At 41.4% G+C, this 21688-nt stretch overlaps 1 protein-coding gene across 18 annotated transcripts in view; it reads left to right on the plus strand.

Annotated features, from left to right (window-relative positions):
- The window catches only part of BIN1 (bridging integrator 1), a 115915-nt gene extending 107008 nt beyond the window's left edge, over window positions 1-8907 (plus strand). For all 18 annotated transcript variants that reach the window (XM_081197039.1, XM_081197028.1, XM_081197040.1 and 15 more), the window contains 4 exons: window positions 2848-2949; window positions 3960-4070; window positions 4771-4872; window positions 6477-8907. In XM_081197039.1, the coding sequence (XP_081053165.1) occupies window positions 2848-2949; window positions 3960-4070; window positions 4771-4872; window positions 6477-6584 (423 nt within the window). In that variant the 3' untranslated portion in view covers window positions 6585-8907. The remainder of the gene's footprint in view (window positions 1-2847; window positions 2950-3959; window positions 4071-4770; window positions 4873-6476) is intronic.
- Window positions 8908-21688: the final 12781 nt, after the last annotated feature.

A 21688-nucleotide genomic window follows, 5' to 3' on the forward strand; every position in this document is an offset into this window, starting at 1 on the left:
GGAAGATAGAATGGGCAGCTTTAATGATGTGCATAACATTCCTTTCTACATTACCTACCCACCTGTGCCACTGCCATTTCCCTCATACTCCACTATGTAGATAAATAATATACATTTGGGTCAGCATGAAAATGACAAGCCCAGAAGAAAGCCTTATCTATTTCACTAATGGGCAGTGGTATTATTATTATTATTATTATTATTATTATTATTATTATTATTCTGCTAAAAAAGAATAATCATTATTGTTTATACCCCTATCGATTTGCATATTTTATTCTTCTGAAGAAAAGAAATGTTGGTAGCATCAACAAAGATTTCCCTGATCTTATCAGTTTCCCCAGAGATGTGGGGAACGGGGCAGCCATGGAAAAAAAGGAGGAAGGAAAAAAATGTACTTCACTTGCAAAGCTTCTGTTCATAGATGAAAGGGGGGAAAAGGCAAGAAGACAGAAATATGATTTGTATATCCACCATCCTTCAAGGCAATCGTTTTTTGAAACTTCATGTAAATGTATTGAGAACTGGACTTCTATCTTTAACAAATGAATGCAAATGGTAGGAGAGAAGCCAAAAAGCACCTTAAATAGCATTTTGGAACTGTTCACCTCAGTAGGTGAACCTTTCAGCAAGTCAGGTCCCCTGTTCCATAGGCTCCATTATCAATCTTTTTTGGTTTTAATCTCTGATAAATGTTTCTTAGCCTGCATTCACACGGCAGTTTATTTTGTTTTCCTGACATTTCCCTAACATAAATTTCTGCTTTGTATTCCAGCTTTCACACAACGTTAAAGACACTTCCAGAAACAGAGTGGAATGTAGCTTGAGTTTAGTGCTCATTCCTGCGTTATTTGCAAATGGATTTTTTTTCTTCCAGAAATGAGTGCTAAACTTGTGTTATAGTCTGCTTTATTTCTGGAAACGGTTTTTATGTCACCTGAAAGTTAAAATATATGGCAGAAATCAACAAGGAAACACAGGGAAAATATAATAAACTGCTGCGTGAATGCAGCCTTACTGTAAGATTGAGATGCATGTAATCCCTATTGATTAACTGCTGAGAGACAGGAAATTGGATGGGTTCTCACTAGTCTCTTCTTCAGTGGCCAGGTGGTGGCAGTCTTTGATAGCATTGATTCTCACTATATGCTGCCAACTCTGCACAGCCTCATGTGGTATAACTGATCAGGGTGTATGCCATCTTCATATCTGATCTGATGGTCTATTATTTAACTACTGCTGACTTAGAACAGTGAACTTGGTGACCAGTTGACCCTGGTCCAAAAGACAGCTTCTGTTGTTCTGTTGTTATAAGGGTCTGCTGTTATTAGGAAGTGCACTGCCAGATTTCATCAGACTTTCCTTTCCTAGTCCTGCAAGCAAGAATTTTGTCAGCCACGTTCAAACGTTTTACTCAAGGTGAAGTGCGTCAGTTTTTGAAGCTACGCAACTGTATGAAGAGATACAGCAGTTTTTGCAGCCATAAAAGAAACGGTAGAAACTATGCAATCATGCGGAAGAGAGAACCTTCTGGGCACACTGTTGGCTTATGTGGAAAAAGACAGGGTCAGCACTGGAAAACTTGAGAACATGAGGTTGTCTTCAAATGTGAGGTTTAAAATAGCTCTTGCTTCAAGCTGCTTTGTTATGCAAATGTGAAACCTTCATTAGTTGGATCAATTTCATAACCCAAGTTGCGCTTCGAAACCCCCAAACATACCCCCCAAAATGAAGATACACAGGATTTTAGTTTAAATTATTGGCAAAATTTAGGCCACAACTTTATTAAATACAGAATGTGAGTAGTATTGGCTTAGGCATTGGATTCACCCGACTATATCAGACTCCCATCTGCTTCGCAGGGAATCTGATAAAAGGGTGAAACACCGGCAGAGGGAGACCCGCCGGTGAGGACCGACTTGAGCTCCCCTGGTGTTTCCGTGGGGTCCTGGTATGGCCCTAGCTCCTACCACGGGGTTTCGAACAAGACCCAGGCCAACCACTGATTCCTTTAATGGGATACCCTTAACCTTGGAGGGACAGGTGATGGCCACCCCTCCCCTCCCCACATATCACTGATCCAATGCCTAACCGCCAAACCTTACAAAGTTGTGACAATTGCTGCGTGGTAGGCAAAAACCAAATGACCATGCCAATCTGCCAAATGGAAAAATTCCTACCAGGCCCCTGTTGCAAAACAGGTGACCAACAAAGTCCATAGCAAGGCCAAGTGCACCAAGATAAAGGGCGGGTGGGTAGGCATTCCTCTGCGCGAAGGCAAAGAGGATCAGCAAACAACACGCAGGGCATAAAGTTTTGCAGCCACCCCCTAAGCCACACCATTGGCTTTAGGGTCCAGGAAACATGCAAAACGACCAACCAGCATGGAGCAGGGCATAGCTCTGCCCACCCCAGCAGATGGGAGATGCTTGGAGGTCCGATCGCAATGCGTACCCTCCGTGAAGAGGATCCGATTTAGTGCAGGAAACCCCTCAAAGGTGTACCTCCTTTAAACTTGACTCATGAAAAATATCTGAGATGGGTGAGACTGACGCACATAGCGCAACCACAAAGACTTAATAAGCAGCTAACTCGATGAGCTCCAGGCTACATTCCAGCCCAGGGTCATTTGCTCTTCCTCAAAGTTGTGCAGCTTGGATCTATGCCAACACATGAACTTGGGATACCCAACTGGTGCCGATACCTGACTGTTTTAACAGTGTGGGTGCTGCAGTCCAGCTAAGGACTGCAGATGCTCATAATTCTAGCAAGTCCTAAAGATGTGGCAGGTCATGCTCTCCTGGGCATGCTGGGGTTCCAGGAGTTTAACTGGCTTTTGTGTTGCAGCCCACAGAAGCCGCTCCTGCTGGTGCTGAGGCAGCTGGCAAAGAAGCAGCAGCAGCTGGAGCTGAAGCAGCTAAAACCGAAACTGACTCAGGATCTGCCTCAGTAAGACCATAGGCAAGGGAGAGGGGTGGTGGCGGTGGGATCTCTTTCTCCCATGTCGCTGGCACACAATATATAATCACTGTTTCACTTAACTCAGTCAGATGGGAACCCGTCAAAGCGACACTGTTGTAGCTTCTGTTCTTCAAGTAGTACAGAATCCTTGATGGAGGGGCCCAATTTGCTGGGTTGTGACTGTTGAACAAAGCCCTTTAATTATCTGCAGGTGGTCTTCCAGAAGAAAAATCTCCCCTTTGATGCAAACAGCTAAGCATGTAGCAGCAGCAGTTGCAAGTGGTCTGAGTCAGAAAGAATATCTCCACTTTTCTCCCCAGTCCCAGTTAATCACCACCCTGGCTCTTTCATGTTGTCCAACAGCCTTTGTTGCTCTGACAGATCCCTCCAGGCAAACCATGAAGGCTAAAAGCACAGAACCCTTTCTCATTTCCCCTCCCTAAGTTTTGATTCCACTTTCTCACCATGTCTGGCTCTGCTAAGAAATTTGGCCAGAGGCATCAAATTTATTGCTCTTACAAGGTCACTGAGTTGTTAGTTCTTGTGCATGAAAATGATGCTGAGGACGTAGAGGTCAGAGGCTACCAAGAAGAAGACAGGTAGTAATTTCAGATCAAGGAAAGGGAATAAAAAAGATTTAGAAGAACTTCTGCCTCTTACTATGAACCTATATCTCCTCTCACCCTTGTGACAGACACCTGCTGTGTGTTCCATAATCTTTATACCACCCTGATTTCCCCTCTAATATTTGCCACTGTCTGTGATTCCCTTTTTAAAATTCCCATCTTGTCATGAGTCATTCTCTTCACCTTAATGGCTACTCTGGGCCATAAATTGTAACACCCACGTGGTGGAGGAAAAACACACAATACATTGGCGTTGAATTTTTGAATAATGGGGTGAACCAGTTTAGTGTAGTGGGGTCTCATTTTGCCAAGTGTCTTGTTTCAAGTGTTCCTTGTTGTGTTTTCTTTGCCTCCCTTCACTGCTATGCTTAGAGCTCTCTGCCTGCTGTAGTTGTGGAGACCTTCCCAGCCACAGTCAATGGAACAGTTGAAAGTGGAGCCGCTTCCGAAAGGGCTGACATGCCACCAGGCTTCCTGTTTAAGGTGAGTGTGAGGAAGAACATTTACCTCAGCCGGGCACACATTCCACACCAATGTCCACTAAAATGAATTTGTGTTTCCTTGTCAGTTAAGTGAATAGTAAAGGCAAGCCAAAGGGACAGGATCAAGCATCATTTAGTGCATCGAGAAACCTTGTGCATGCTGTTACTCATAGTATGGGTGGCTTCCGACAAGTTAGGATCTATTGTTTCCTCAATGTTAGCAAAAAACATAGCCTTCATAGTAGCAAAGAGGACTGTCACAAAAGATACATGAGCTGGACCATTTCTGCCCCCTTATAATTCAAGCACTGTCCCAGGCATCTCTTTTTCTAACTTATTTGGTGAAATAACCAAAAGAAAACAACCAGTTGTGTCTCCCCTCCTTTACACCCTTCGGAGAAAATCATCCTACCATAGAGCTTCTGTGGTTCAAATTTATTTTATTTTTATTTATTAAATGTCTATAATGTCATTTATTTAAGGATCACAGTGGGGCTTACAATATAAAAACACAGAAATACATAACATATTAGCAAACAAAACAATAACTTTGCAGGACAAGAGGAGGTGGGATAGCAGATAGATAATCATGTTCTCACTTGTTGGTTTGGGTAAAAGTGGGCAGAAGCTGTATGCATCACCCCTTCTTCATGAATTGGAGCAAGCTCTCTCCCTTCACTGGAGTCATTATTTCTTTGCAGGCACAAGCCATGCATGACTATGCAGCCACTGACAGTGATGAGCTACAACTGAAGGCTGGAGATGTTGTCCTGGTGATTCCATTTGACAACCCGGACGAGCAGGTAAGGAGAGCATGTGGGATTTATCATCATCTTTTTTTGCTTCACACACCAGTGTCATATAGTATGTACAACACTGGATTTCAACCAGAAAGACTTCTTTTGAAAACCCCGTTCTCCTGTGTGTGTGACCTTCAAGCAGCTAGCAGATGAATGGAGATGATGTCTTGCAAAACCAGAATCTCTGAAGTAACTGCTTGATTCTTCGAAAGGATTAGTATAGAGCAGGGGTGGCCAGCCTGCCGCCCACAAGCCAGCTGAAGCCTACAAAGCTGTCTGAAAGGCCCTGCTAGCTCCTTACAAAGGCACCTCTTCCTTACTTTCAAACGTCTCCTCTGATTGGCTCCAATCAGCACAAAGGGTGAGAAGACTTCTTCTCAGTGGCTAAATCATGTTGTGATTGGGTGGCTCCTGGGTGCTGGAGAGTGGGACCCTGCCGCAGAAATAGTAGTGAGTCTTCAATCCCTCACAACCCTATGTGCCTCTTGTGTGTCACCATCACTAGCAGATCAGAGCACTCTAGAAACCAGAAGCATTCAGTCCTGTTTCCTGAGTGCCTTATGCAAACAATGGACATTTTCTTATGCAAGGCCTCAATAGCCTTTAGATACTCTTGATGCAAGAGCCACTTTGTACCTCATGAGTGGAAATGACCAAGATGTAATCATATTCAGTTTTTCACAATAACAGCTTCCTAGGAGATCCCATTGTGTTGAAAGAGAGAGTGTGTGTTTTATTTTGTTCATAGACAAGCTCTCTTCCTAAAGTGATAATGGATTAGGAATATCTCTTCTTAGCAAATAGCACCTTTAAAAATGTCTTCTCTTCTCTATTGTAGTTAGCTCCTAAGTGACTTTAGAACAGGAGTGGGGAACTAGATTTAGGCAGCAGGCTGGATCCCTAATTCCCCCATCCTCTGTGGGTCAACGTTGACAGGTGGGCAGGACCTTACATGTGCAGCTAAGTACATTCATCTTCAGATAAGGCTTGAATTTGTCAAATGCAAATTTCAAGACAGGCAAAAAACCAAAATCAATGGAGCTTAGGAAACTCCATATTAGGCTCTGCTGTTCTGCTCGCGCAACAGACTTCTGCTTGAAAACTCCTTGTGCATCACTGAATCTACTCCAGAGAATTGTGGGAACCTCCAGAGCAGATTTTGGGTGCTCCTAGAGGGAAGAGGAAGTCCAGTTGCATAAGCGGAACTCTGCTTGCACAGAATTGGATACAACCCAGTGTATCCAGAAATAATAACAGAATCTTCTAGCGCCCTAGCAAATACTAGCAAATGTATTGTGCTGTTACCTTTCATGACCTAGAGTTCACTTCTTCAGATGCATGGAGTGTTGTCCTCAGCTGACAGGTATATATACCCATGAGGAGGAAAATGTGAAAAATTCAGTGAAAGCTCACATGTATGCAAAAGCAGCACAGTGATTCTTCAAAACCTCAATAATAGATGATAACAAATTTATCACCAATAAATAACTGATTGCCTTGTTTGCTCAAGGTTGTGATCAGCGGCCTAAGAGTCCTAGGCTGCCCTCCTGCTTGTTTTTCACTCTGTACAAACCTTTTGTCTGTCTTTCCCTTTCTCTCCCTGGCAGGATGAAGGATGGCTGATGGGTGTGAAAGAATCCGATTGGCTTCAGCACAAAGAACTTGACCAATGCCGAGGAGTTTTCCCAGAGAATTTCACTGAGCGGGTGCAGTGAGGTCCTGAGGCTTCTTGGTGGCTTCTCTGCATTGAGAAAGCAGAGGTGTTTCCTCTCTCCTTCTTGCCCTGGGGAAAGTCTAAAAGTAATAGAGAAAATTTTAAAGGGAAGAGAAGCCTAAAGGTTGGATTCTTCACAGAAAACAAGCTTTTAGAAGTACATTGAATTCAAAGTGTTGTTATCAAATATATAGGTAATAAAGAAAGACAGGTTGAAAAACAACAACAACTTTTCCCCCCTTTTAATTTGAACAGTGTTGGTGTTCAGGAGGTTTGCCACCAAAGTGGCTGCGTCGTTTTGTGTGAGTTGGACTTAGGGTAACTCCAGCATCATAAGCCTCAAAATACTAACTGCCCCATTACTCTGAAATGACATACTCTTATGTTTACCTTGCGGGAAGGTGCAGTCAACCTGTCTTGTGTCTGAGGCTGCTTATATGGCATCCCCTAGATTTCAGACCCTGCGCATTATTCACACCTGCTGCCATAAGCCCAATGCCTGTCATGCTGTTGAAAAGAAATATTTAGTGTACAGTGTTCACAAATTATGATTATATATATGTGTGTGTGTGTGTGTGTGCGTGCGTGTTTGTTCATCCTTGGGGGGGATGCAACAAGAACTGTGATTTTCTACATATAATGCAAACAAAATTACCTGCAGATGCACATCAGAAAGAAAAAGGAGGAAGTGACGCCTGATCCAAAGCTCCTTCAAATATGTGTTTTGATATAGTGTATTGGCACTTCCTTTTCTTTGAAAAAAGATACTGTAAAAGTATAAACATGACTTCATTTGATTTTTTAAATTATTATTAAAACCCCCACTCTGTTACTGTTTTGTTAAACTGAGTTTGGAATGGGCATCTAAAATCATTTTACTGCATTTGAAAGGCTAGGGTGGAGAGAGAGGGCGCTGTAAAATACTAACACGGGGAAAGACATTTACAGTTTTTGTTTCTTCCATATTTTGGAGAACTCTGCAGGCAACTGCAAGTCCCTCTCCCCCCATTCATTTGTTTTATCTCACCTGCAGTTTGTAAACAGCCTGAACAGCTTGAACTTAGAAGTTTTGAGCGGCTGCAGCTGTGTGTAGTAACTTGCACTGATGTCTGCCCTACGCTTGGCAAATCCAAGCAGCTGTGTCACCTACCAGTTGCTGCTCCATGATAAGAAGTTAATACCAGCCCATTCAGTTGTACCTGTGTGGCTGGCTCTGGAGAAGGGAGCCTTTCTGGGCAGCCACAAAGATAAAGAAGATCCAGTGCTACACCTGCCATGTCTCTGATACCTGTGTTGTGCACTAGCAATCTTGACGCTAGAGGCAAATAACATGCCCTTGTGCTGTTACAGCCTCCTAGCACTTCTTGCAAGATCATTGTTTGTGGAAAGCAAACTGCTGGCACAGCAGTTATTGCACACCACCCATGTATTTCCCAGTGCAATGGCTCATAGGATTAAGGTGGGAAAAGAAAATATATTAATGCATGATTTTTTAAAACAAACAAACAAACAAACAAACAAACAAACAAACAAACAAACAAACAAACAAACACACACAGTGGCTTGAACTTTCTTATTTTTAAACCTTTGCAACATAACCTGCGAGCATTGTACTTTTTCAACTTTTATTTTAGGAAACCCTGTTCCTCAGAAGGCTGCCATGAGTTTTTCAGGGGGAAGGCCTATAACAAGAGGGCCAACGTCAGCTTGCCCACAATTACAGTGCGGAGCTGGGTGTTGTCTAGGATGCACTCTCAGTTCATGCCAGGCCAAGTGCACTGTTGAATTGGATGTGCACCCTAGAACATGCCCTGGACGCCCCTTTTTTTGCAAGGCCACAGGCTTACAGAGCATATATGCAGGGGTAGCCGAATAAAAGGTAGGAAAAGTTTCTGCATGGAAAACCACTCCTGCCATTCATACAGTTGACCTCATATTGCCTCCATTGCTCCTGTTTTGTTTTGTTATGTGTATTGCTAAGTTGCTAGGCAGTTTTTATTGTTAACAGTGCTCTACATATTAGTGGCAACAAGTTGGTTTTCTCCCGACACAACTGAATCCCGCAGTGTTACTTGAATAGCTGACACAGCTACTGAGCTCTTCACATCCTTTTATGGCTGGGTTCATTTACTTCCAAGTTCCACTTTGGATTTTTTTCTATTTTATTTCTTATTTGCCTTGAAGGGATTGCTTTAGAACAGGCTACCTCCTCCTGCACTGGAATACATTGGAATCTTTTGTATTGACTAATCTTATAAAAGATAAACTGCTTTTAGCAAAGCATGGTATGCTAAGTTATACCACTTTATGTATATATATATATATATATATATATATATATATATATATATATAGTAAAAAAATCAGACCAGCTTAGCTTATATAATCAGAGGGTGTGTGAGAGAATTCAGGTGCAAAGCTTTCTTTCACCCAGTAAAAAGTGAATGGTCCAATTTTGCATTGTGGATATAAATCATTATCCAGAATTGCTGCACAGCCAAGAGTGCACACAAAAAAACCCAAGGATATGGGGAATGTGTGTGTGTGTGTGTGTGTGTGCGTGCTGTAGATTAGTCACAACTGCATATGCAGTTACAACCACTTTATCTGTGTCTCATGGAATTATTCTTCATAACAGTGTTTTGAATCTTTTTTTTTAATGGCTCAGTGGGTCTTAACCCTCCACCCCAACACATTCTAGATTTTGTGATGCTCCCTTCCTTCAGCTAAAGTTGCATTGTTTAAATTCCTCTGTATTCCAGAGCTGCTGTCTGTTAAAACTAGCCCACCACAAGGTTGTACGTTGCTGTGTTGTTGATGGTTGCAGTAGCATATTCCCAATTCTTGCATCATTTACAGCCTCTCCTAAAAAACTCTCTATATTTTTATGCATTTGTAAAACAAGTTGTCCTCCTTTGAAGGGCAATATTGGAAGGGATATCTAAAGGAATATCAATTTTAAAAATACGTTTATCCTGTAAGGAAGGTCTCATTGTAAAATCTATTTTTATGAAGAAACAAGGGGGGGGGACCCCAACCCTGTGGATTTTATTTTAAAAAGATAATTGCCAGATTCATGGTGTAACATTTAGGCTGTGATCCTGTACTCACTTACCTGGAAGTACGCCTCATTGAATTCAATGGAACCTACTTTTAAGTAAATGTGTAGGATTATACTGCTAAACTGTTTCTGTAGCTGCTAGTGCATAGGTATTTGTGTAGAATTCTAATCATTGTCTCTTTTTGTTTGGTCTTTGTGTTTTGATTTTTCAGGCAAGTGTTGCAAAAACGTTTCTGATCAGCTTTTCATTTTGTTGTGGAAAAACAGCCATCAAGTACTGTATTATGTCCTTAATGATGCTTTATTCTGAAGCTGTACAAAATGGTATAGCTCTTAGCCTTTAAAAGAACGGTTGATAAGCTTGTAGTTTTCAGGTCTTATTAAATTTTCTTCAGTTGCTGCAACAGGGAAAGGGGTCTGTCTCACTGATCACTATTTGCTCCTGAAGAAATCTGCTCAATAAAGGGGGAGTTATTCAGCTAAATAAAAAGCCACCCATATGGCCTGGGTCTTCTACAAGATATACTGTACACACAATGCTCACCGATGTTACTAAATGGTTGTGGACAGCCCTGAAAGAAAAGGCAGATAGATTATCCCAGTGTAAACAGACAACTAGTGAATGACCCATTTGTTTTAAAGATTGGGAAAAACTAGACAAATCCTGACTGTTCAAAAATATCTGCAGATAGGGTATATAAAAAATTTATATTGAATTGCATCCAATAAAGTTGTCCCATTGGTGCAAGGCTTGCTGCTTGAGCAGTGGAACATCTCCTCCCTGTCTTTCAGCACAACTTCAGATCTACTCCAGAGGGTTGAGGGGAAACCCCAGAACAGGTCTGTCAGGTTTTTTTGGCAGAGGGGGAAGGAAGTCCCATTGCTCTTCTGACTCTCTTTATACTAACTGGGCAACTTCATTGGAGATAACCCGTAGGTGTCATATCAGTAAAATTGTTACAGCCTGCCCAAATCATCCAAAATACATAATTTCTTGAGGATGCTGCAAATTCTGTCTGAGAGATTCCCAGTGCCCTCCCTCCTGAACTATGGGTCCTACAATTCCCTAGAGAGAAGGAATTAATTCCTATTAAACTGGTCTAAGGGAATCTGTAGTGTAAATATGCTCTAGGAAGAGGACAGTTCATGGGCTACTTCCAAACGTGATGCAACTCCAGAAAAGGAAATATTTTATGTGCCTTATCATAATCCCTAGAAGAGGGGGTAGCCACTCTGGTGCCCTCCAGATGTTGCAGCCAGAGAAGATGCCATGTGGAGTCCAAAAGCATATTGAGGGCACCACATTGGGAAAAAATATATACCATGCATTTGTTTTAAGAAGAATTCTTAAAGGTATCAGCAGCCTTGCACCAAAGCAGGTGGGGGGGAGGAAGATGAAATCTTGTTGTGCAGGTGCAAGTCATTGCAAGAACGGTACCAATCCATTGGCTACAACCCAATGCTTTTACAAACATTCAATTTTGTAATTGCCCAATCAATTACAAACATTACCCGCCCCTGCTATCAACATTTTCCTTCCACCTTGGTTAAAAGTTGGATGTGCAGCTTGGTCTTACTTACTTGCTTTACACATGATAGGTTTCCTAGATCTGATATCCCTTTGATGGATGAAATTGCATGGAGGCAACATGCATCTTTTGGGCTATTTGTGTAAATTCTGGGAGGCCACAATTAGCATGAAGTAATAGACACATCTGCTTCAAAAATGATGGCGTGAATGGGTAATTTTAACACAGAAATGATGCCAATATAAGAAGCTTGGTTTGTTATGTTTGGTCATATGTTTCTGTTCAGCTTGGAAGTGTCATCAGAAGGCATTGCCATTTATTAAAAAAAACCTGTTTTTTTTAATTAAAAAAAAGTTTAGCTTTATTTTGGTCTGAGATGCTTAGAGGTAGGCATACACTCAGTAAATGATGCTTCTTCCTAAGCACGGTGTCTTAGAAACAAAATGCAGTGTGGAAATTTTATCTGGGCTTAGGCAAAGAAGCAGGAATTGTGTTTTCATGATTTTAAGCATGAAATATATCCTTGCTTGCCCCACCTAACAAAAGGTGATGCAGACAGCACTGATGGGCAATATTGAACTGTTTCCTGTTCCATAGCCGGATAATTTATTTACTGTAAATTAGTAAGGGGTGGGCATGAGGAGAAGAGTTTAGCAGTTACTACCTATGGTAGAGGATGGTGAGAAGCTCCCTTATGGACCCCACTATTCATTCACATCCCAGAAGTGATTACTGGCAGGATTTAGCTTTTAGAATCCATGTGCTATGTTCACAACATGCCCTATTCAGATGTGCTGAAATGAGAAAAGAAAAATGAGAGAGGCAATATACTTTGTTTGCTAGTCTCTGGACTCATTCTTAATTTGCAAGCAACTCACTGTGGCTCCTTTGTACTGAATGTTTGTGACCTGTTAAGTCTCTCTCGTAGTATTGATGAGCTTTCATGTCCCGCTGAAGAAATAATGGTACAAAGGAAATTTGATATCACATAGTGATGGATATCAAGCCTAGTGTTATAATGGAGGGTGTATGTATGAGGGATGCAGTGCTTAATTGAACAGCTAGAGTAATCAATTAAAATACTTTTAATTGACTAAAAATTGTGCCCTCAATCAGTCATGCAACAGATTATATTATATATTGCAGATGGCAAGCACCATCTCAAAAGAAGCATTCTGTTTCTTTTTATTATTATTTAAATAGGGTTTTTTAAACCTTGGCTTTTAGGGTGTCTACTCTCCTAAGGTGGATTACAAACAATATTAAGACACTACAACATTAACATTTCAAATATAGCCATAGGTGACAGTACAAAAATAGCAGGAAGAGATGAAACAAACAGTTTTTACGTAAAGGAACCATAGAAACACCCAAATGTAGACCTGCTTTCATAAAGGCCAAGAGAGATGAGGCCACATGTATTTCCATGAGGAGGCTATTTCAAGGATACAGGACCACAACAGAAAAGGGTTTATCCTGTCCTGGGTACCCAGAAACCTCACAACTTTTGCCGTGTATTGGAGAACAGGACTTCACATGCTGATCTTAAAGCTCAGGCAAGGACACATGGATGCAGGTAGTCCTTGAGATAGCCTGGTCCCAAACCGTTTAGGCATTTAAAAGGTTAATAGCATAGCAGAACCTTAAATTCACCCCAGAAGTGAACAGCTAACCTATAGGCCAAACTCTCGTACTTGGACCTTTAGGTAGAGTGCAATGCCATCCACTACCAGCTGTGTACCACCATCCAGATTTGCAGATTTCACAGTCCACAGCACGTCCACTTTGTCTGGATTAAGTTCCAAAAGAGACGTTCTCAGTCCTCTCCTACACAGGAAGGGTGTTTCCTCTGAGATGATGCCTGCAATGACACTCATTCCTGCATCATCTCTTCTTGATGCAGGAATGCCAATTCCACCCGTTGAATGAAATGTACACTGATTCAAAATTTCTTTAACTGAGTTGCTGCTGTATCTTGTGTGGGTTTTTAGTATGTCCTGATGGATGAGAAAGTGAAGTTAGGAAAATAAGTGATGTAGTTGTATATTTCTTTTGACCATTATTGTGATAATTGCCTGAAGGGTAAAAAGGGTGCTTCCAGGGGAAAGGAGAATTGACAGCATCCCTTGCTCAAATGTGTTCATTGCAATCTTCACACTTGTAATTAAATTAATGTGCATTTTGCGCATGGTGGCATCATTTTGGTAAGCGTATTTAAGGCTTGGTGCAGTCTGATACACACCTGCTCTGACGTAAGCTACATTAATTTCAGTTAGACTTATTCTCCAGGAAAATATGTATAGGATTGCAGCATTAAGCACCTTCTACAAAGCACTATCTATGCTTGGGCCTTGTTGCATCCTGAAGAAGCCAAAAGTTCTTCAGGTTCTCAACAGTCACCTGACACCTCCCTGAAACAAGTCCCTCTTGGCACGGCATGATTCCATATCATTCAGACTTCAGATTCTTACAACAAGGGCCAGGTTGTAGATATACCATAGGAAAATTGGTAAAAGGTGAGTCATTTAGCCAGGGATATAACTATAAAGATTCTGAAAGAGCATTACAAGCACTATGTATTCAGAAAAAAGCATGGTGGCTTGTGACAACCGCCTATTTAAAGATAAATAGCTTCCCATAATGACTCCAGGAAAATGTAATCTTCTCTGCTGAGCATATGAACCAACTTTAGTCTTGGAACAAATTGGAAAATTACTCTTGTTGGGCTCCTTGGTCAAATATCACTGCAAACTCCCTAGCGACTTCAATATAGGATTTTTTTTGAGAACCACCTTTCACTGATCAATAGTTTGTGAGCACATTGTGCTACTGGCAAAAGGTAACTAAAAATGACTGCTGTAGGATTAGGGATTCCAGCCTTTATATGAGCCCAAGAGTTCAGTTGTGGTTTAAGAGCGCTGTTCATAGGTCAAGAAGAGTTGAGCACCGAACGTAGCCAATTTCCATGTTTAAAAAGCCCCCCCCCCCCATCTGCTGCAGGTGAGCAGTTTAGGGAATAATGACTCATCACTCCATTCCTCACTTGCCCTCAAGCTCTGCTGGGCAGAGTACAGCCTCAGTGTTTTAGGATTGCAAGAGCTCTTTAATGTTGAGCATCAGAGAGTGGATTCTCACAGTTCCCCTCGGTGCTCTAGAAAACACCAGCTTTCAATAATGTTTTGAAGCTACCAGGTGAACATGAGTTATTTGCTTCTGCTCACTTGGAAGAAAAACATAATACTTGTGATAGGTCTCAGTTGGAAGCATGGCTGCATCTTTGCTAACTGGAGTCTAGCTTTCCCAATATCGATACAGGGAGGCTGTGAAGAAGAGCATTCCACCTGGTACATGGCTTCTTCATGGCCTTTGTAGCATATGAATGGCCAGGCCACTCTGAACCATATACACATGGTTAAAATAAGATAAAAAGTAAAACTCCCATTGTCAGGGGTTGGAATGTGTGGAGGTACCAACAATCAGAGTGGCTTCCTAGGGAGAGAATGATATATTAAATGTGGCATTTAGAGAGTGGATTTTGGGTGGAAGTGAATGGGGTGATGCTATATTAGCTAGAACTGGTCAAACCAGAGACAAGGTGAGAAGGTTTAGGTAATTTTCTTGGCCTGAATGTCTCCCTGCTTAATGAGTTTCCCTGAGCAGTAAATCAAACTCTTCCTTCTTCTCTTTGCTATGGTATAAGGTATGCAAACTCTGTCCTGAAAAAGTTGATAGCCTTTTAACATGTCATACTTCTATCCTCCATGTCACCCCTATTTATTTTTGCTGTGGGGACACCCAATAAAGCTGGAGATTCTGTATTGTTAGAAAATACAAATGCATGGGAAATTGCAATTATATTTTGACCTCTTCTGCCTATGTAATTCTGTTGCCTGCAGCCAGACAGAATATTGAGGCTTTCTGGATCGTATCCCTGCTTTCCAACACCCCTCTAACTCAATGAGTTTGACTCTCTGTACTTGCTTTCTTAAAAAAAAATTCTTCTGTTATTTCAGCCACTTTGATCCTGTAACTCACAGAATACCTGATATTTTGGGTGGCATTTCCTTTTGTTCTGCAAAAAGAAAAAAGAAAAAAGGATTCTGGTGTACTGAGAACTGTGACTCCTACTTTTAGTGACATGTACTTAATGGAATTATGGATTTATGGATTTATTTATCCCGTATGTTCAGAAATATAATTTTGTGTCATCCTGCTTCCTTGTGTACTGTTGTTTTTGCATTGTCTCTTACACACATATCTTTATACCTGTGCACAAAGTACTGTTGTTGTCAACCTTTGCAAGATCACAGATCTATGGATTTCATAGAATCAAAGTATCATAGAATTGTAGACTTGGAAGGGACCCTGATGATCATCTGGCCCAACTCCTTGCAATGCAGGAATCTCAGCTAAAGCATCTATGACAAACGGCCTTTCAAACTCTGCTTAAAAGCCTCCGGGGGGAGGGGGGAGAGTCCACAACCTCTTGAAGGAGTTTGTTCCACTGTCGAACAGCTCTTACTGTCAGAAAGTTGGCCACACTAGCTATTAACTTCTGGGGTGGACTACTGCTATGTGCTCTAAGTGGGGTTGCCCTTTAGGATAGTTTGGAAATGGTAACTATTTATTTAATACATGCATGCCTTGCCTTTCTCTCAAGCTTTATCCCAAGTCATATGCACCAAGTTTTCAAAGGTCTGTCTGAATAAGAAGGTTGAAAGATCTGCACTGGTTTCCAATTCACTACCAAGCTCAGTTTAAGGCATGAACACCTACATATAAAACATGCAAATGACTTAGGCCTCAAATATCTGAAAGCAAGCTTTCTTCTCCATCAACATGCCTGAGTATTCAGGTCAGCAGGGGAGGTTCTGTTGGTCATACCACCACCCCATTTGATTCAAGGGGTGGCAGAAAAGACAATCTACAAGATTGTAGAACGATTGCCCCTCTGGTATGTCTTGTGCCATCATGATAGGCTCTTTGACAATTGGTCAAGGCAACTCTTTACTAAGGCCTTTGGTCGAGAAGACATCTTCTCCCCTCTTGTATTGCTGTTCTGTGCTACTGTTATTTAGTCACTGGTGGTTTTATGGTTTTATTTTAATGTAAATTGTATTAGGTTGGGGTATAAGAAGAAATAACAGTGGAGTGGGTTGGGGAGAACATAGTCATGGAAGCTGAGTGAGGTATGCAGTTCTGGATTCACACAGAAAGCCCTTGATGAAGTGGGCCAGTCTCCTCCTTCCCTTTAGTATGAGAAGATTATTCCAGTTCACAAAGCTAAGAAACAATGACATTTACTTTTATTTGAGACTGAAATTATCTGCTGATTTTGTTTTGACATTCACAAATGCACGTACACTTTCTGCTTGCTTGCTTCTGAAATCATGATGCCTTACACTTGGAATATATATTTTTAAAGCTTCCCATTATTTCAATGCACACTTGTTAGACTGGTCCTGCAATCTGCTAACATGACTTCATGGTGGCTCGATCAGGAATGTTTTCTCAAGCCATGCTGCCAAGTACCACATCACCCATAACCTTTCAGAAAAGCTATGACTAAAAGCCAGAAATTGGTGTGTTTATGCAACGCAGACCTGTTACAAATTATAGCCTTGAATAAAGCAAGCACAAAACTAAAGCAAAAAGTTAGTAGGAGTCATGCCAAGATGTGGATTGAGTGCATCAGTGCTGGAGCTAACCAGTATGGCAAAGCAATTGATCTGGAGGCTGACATTTGACCTTAAGTGCCACATTCAATCCATATTTCAGTGCACACCAGGCGTTGTGTGAATTGGCCTTGATTTTGGATTAACCAGCTTCCGGCAAATCTATAATAAGAATTACATAGGTGATCTACTTGCCACCTCCTGCAGTGGACTCTCATTGAGAGATTTGTCGTCTAGGATGATGAATTTTGGGATTTTCCAATGAGAAGCTCCACATGCTGCTCTTCATTAAACTCCAAACAATTCTATCTTTCGTCACCAGCTCAGGGTGTAACTAACTTCCATCTCTCTGCAACTTGGGGTGTGCTATAACTAAGTTTAACTTACGTTTAAATGCAATAAAAGTCACAAAGTAATATTGAATGTTTGCCCAATCAATCAACCTCTGCACCCTCCTTATGATGCTGATACCTTCTCTGCACAGAGTGTCCTTGGCAGCAGCCAAAGCAAGACACTCAGTAGGACCATAAATTAATGATGCTGCAGATATGGGGCTGGCAGCTTTTGACTTGTGCCTGAAGCCAAATAGATCACAGCATCTACTGAGCCACCATGTCCCTTTCCTCTTCATTAGCAGCCCAAATGAACTCCCAAGTGTGATTGGCAATCAGTCTGTCCTGTGTTCTCTTCAATTTGCAAGGCTATAAATAAATCAGACTGGGGCAGCTGCTTAGTAAGACCCTGTGATTCATTAACTTGCTGCTGGCACTTAAAGATCAGGCTCTTTGCCTTGGACTGCTTCTGCTAATAAAGGACTACCCATCTCTGTTGCAAGGCTATGAAGCTAGCTGGTTTGTGATTAGCCAGAATACACCAAGCCAGTAAGGTGGTTGGACTGCTCACTAAAGCACAGCTAATATTCATGTCTTCCCTCCATGAACTTTCTCCACGAGGTAACCTTATGATAAATCCATTTATCCCTGTCATGGATGGTCTTGAAGCCAACTCAGACAAAAGAGTAACAACTGCAATTTTTCTTTTTTTGGCGAATCTGCGAGCAACCAAGGAAGAGATTCACAATGGTTTCACTAGGTTGATACAAGAGTATCCAAAGGATGTTGACCTTAATCTAGTCGTTGTTGTTGTTTAGTCATTTAGTCGTGTCCGACTCTTCGTGACCCCATGGACCAGAGCACGCCAGGCACTCCTGTCTTCCACTGCCTCCCGCAGTTTGGTCAAACTCATGCTGGTAGCTTCGAGAACACTGTCCAACCATCTCGTCCTCTATCGTCCCCTTCTCCTTGTGCCCTCCATCTTTCCCAACATCAGGGTCTTTTCCAGGGAGTCTTCTCTTCTCATGAGGTGGCCAAAGTAGTGGAGCCTCAGCTTCACGATCTGTCCTTCCAGTGAGCACTCTAGTCCAGTGTTTCCCAAAGCAGGCAATATTGCCCCCTGGGGGTTGCTGGAATGATCCAGGGGGGCGATGGTAGGCTTGGGTGCAATTGGGGGACATTGAATAAAAAAATAAGGGGGTTGTGGAAGCAGAAAGAAGAGAAGAGATTTTTGAAAAACCTCTCCTGCATGTTTCACCTGTTGTGTAATGACACTTACTACTAGGTCTGGCATTGTTGTGGGACAGTGACAACGCCTTCCCTGGTTCAGCTTCACCCAGGCCAAAGAAATGGATCGCAACTTGCCTGCCTGTTTGGTCAATTCCTTCATCATATTTAATGGAATGTGGGTTCAGTGTGGTCACAAATCTGTTAACTATTAAAAACAAACTGACCGCAAATAGCTAATCACAGTGATTTAAGAATGCTGCTGACAAAAATAAAGCCGAACATTAATAAATTGATAGCAGTGCACCAGGTTCATCCTTCTCATTAGGGCTATTTTTAATGTTATTCACAATTTTTATTTTAACATTATCCTCCATTATCTTAATTTTCTGTGTGTAATGTGAATGTTACTATGGTTGATTTTAATAAATATTTTATAATTTTAAGCTTCGATGAGTCTTATTTACAACCAGTTTCTTTACGATGTTGTAGGATGTAGGTAGAAATACAGATAAATAGAAGAATACAAATTTGTCACTGCATATTTCTATTCGGTTAAAGAAGGGGGGGCACAGAGTAATATTTTTTTCCTGAAAAGGTGGCGGTAGGCCAAATAAGTTTGGGAACCTCTGGTCTACTCAATGAACTCTTTCATCTGTATGTCAAACAAGCTTACCAGAAAATTTCAGCCGCCAAGATATGTATCAAGTAATATTCCAGGACAAAATTCAGACAGCTTTTCCAAATGTGGAAACAATTTTCAGATTGCTACTGTTTTTAACGGTTGCAAACTGTGTTGGCAAAATATCATTTTCTAGACTGAAAAAGATAAAGAATGATCTACAGTCAATAAGCATTCTCTGCACAGAAAATGATAGACTATGACTTACTGATTATAATGATATAACTGATAAGTTTGCATCCAAAAGAGCTCAAAAGAAACCGTTCTAACTTTGTATATAGTGTAATGGCATAACATTATTACGATTCTCTTATGAATGTTGTATATGAATGTTTTCATTCATAAACAATATGTTTTTATCAATGCTAAAAATTAAGCTATGTTCTACTTTCCTTGAGTAGCTAAAGAAGAGAATGGGATTTTGTTTCTCATGATCAGAGCCTATTAAAGTTTGGGCCTCCTCAGGTCCCCTAGTCCAGGGCCTCCACTTGCTTTAATCTGGGCCTGCACAGCATGCTTCCTCTGGCTGAATGTTCAAGGGGGAAACCTTCAGTGCTGGAGGTGATGGCTTTTTCTGCCTTGGAAAGCTTGTTTGAGCTCCAACATGCTTAGATGGACTTGAGCAAGTCTCAGTCTGACCTATCTACAAGGGTTGCTGTGAGTAGGAAACAAGAGGACTCCCCTGCATGCTGCCCATGGAGAATGTGAAATATGATGCGATAAAGTACAAGCCTTTTCAAGCCCTCCACGGAGTCTCAGATAAATAGGCATTTTCTATTTGCTACTACCAGTGCAGTTTGGAGATTAGTTTTTACCAAGACATAAATAACTCCAATCCAGTGACTTTTTTATTAACCGCTTTGCTCTGCACATTGAAGAAAAAACGGAAGAGGGGTTGCTAATTAAATGTTTATTGTTAAGGACTTTGTATATTATATACTATAAGCCATTCTATCCATTAAACAAACCATTTAGCTCCCATAAAACTGCATTGCTGTCTGTTATTAGGTTAATCAGCATTCATAGCCAGCCACACTGCATTTCCATTTAATTGCCCTTACTTAAACTTGCTTCACATTTTTATTTAATTAAGCCCAGCCAGCCACCAGAATGAAATTAATTGGGATTCAATCAGAGGATATGATTGTACCCCCTAAAGTCCATGGGCAAGGCATTTGAGCTCCCCTCCCCCGCAAAAAATAAGTAGTTACAGTTCCCTTCCCATTCAAAAGCTTGATGTTAGCGCTAAAGAGTTTCAAGAATCTAGTGAAAATATGGGATGCAATTTAGATAAAATTAAATACAGCTAAGGGTGTGGGGTTTAAAAAAGTTTTTTAAAAAGAAGACGTGCCATTTGCTTTTACTATGTCTGTATTGCAAATGCAAATTTTATTGTCTAGAGAGCAGTAGTTTTCAAAATGTGTTCTAGAGAATGCTGGGATTGTCACAGGCTTGAGACAATATATGTTAAGTCAGGATTGTAAAAAAAAATACTTGCCCAAATTAAAGAGAAGAAGAGTTGGTGCTGCCTGAATGCAGACCTTCATAACCCATGCACCACAAGGGTATCATTTCATGGCATATAAATGGGCAGAGATGTGCAGATGAGCACAAGGTTGCAGCAACTAATTGTGCTCTGTCTTAAAAGTAATCCTGAAGCCACTTCAGTTTGCACAAACGTAGACTTCTGATGCGTGGCAGTGAGTTCAACTGCCATTACACTAGTCCAAGGATAGGGAACCTGTTGCTCTCCAGATATTGTAGACTCCGACTCCCATCAGCCCCAGCCAACATCAGGGACAATGGGAGCTATAGTCCAGCAATATCTGGAGGGTCAAAGGTCCCCATCCCTGTATTTATTCTTTATTTATTGATTTGATATGCCGCCCTATACTCGGAGGTCTCAGGGCGCTTCAACAAAAAGGTCACAATATATCAAATAACAATAAAAACAATAATCCAGTAACACCCCCCAAAAGAGCCACATTTTAAAGGGTATAGGATATTGATTAGAGCAGCCAAAGGCCTAGTTAAAAAGGAATGTTTTTGCCTGACGCCTAAAGGTGTATAAAAAAGGCACTAGGCGAACTTCTCTGGGGAGAGCATTCCACGGATGGGGAGCCACTGCAGAGAAGGTCCGTTCTTGTGTTGCCACCCTCCGGACCTCTCAAGGAGGAGGCACACGAAGGAAGGTGGCAGGGTCTGGGTAGGTTCGTATGGAAAGAGGCAGTCCTTGAGGTATTGTGGTCCTGAGCTTGTACTAGTGGAATTTACATGCAGCCCAGTGGAACACACTTGTTCTACCTGCCTGCTCAGGTCTAATTTTGCAATAAATCTCTGCACTATTGCAACTGAACATTTATTTTAAATCCGAAGGCTGGTGAGCATAATCTATGGGGAGATATTTACTGGATTTTCTTCACTAGCCATAGATGTAATACAGCAGCAGCAATTATACTAGTGATAACAGCGTGAAGTGAAGCAGGCCACACTGAGATTTCAATCTCTGGAGTGGAAGACCTTTCTCGTTCACATCTCGGCATAGCATGCAGTACAATGGGTGTGTCCATCAAGATTCTTGAACTTTGACTTCAAGGTT

Source organism: Podarcis bocagei, assembly GCF_964188305.1.
Source record: "Podarcis bocagei genome assembly, chromosome: 1".
NCBI lineage: Eukaryota > Metazoa > Chordata > Lepidosauria > Squamata > Lacertidae > Podarcis > Podarcis bocagei.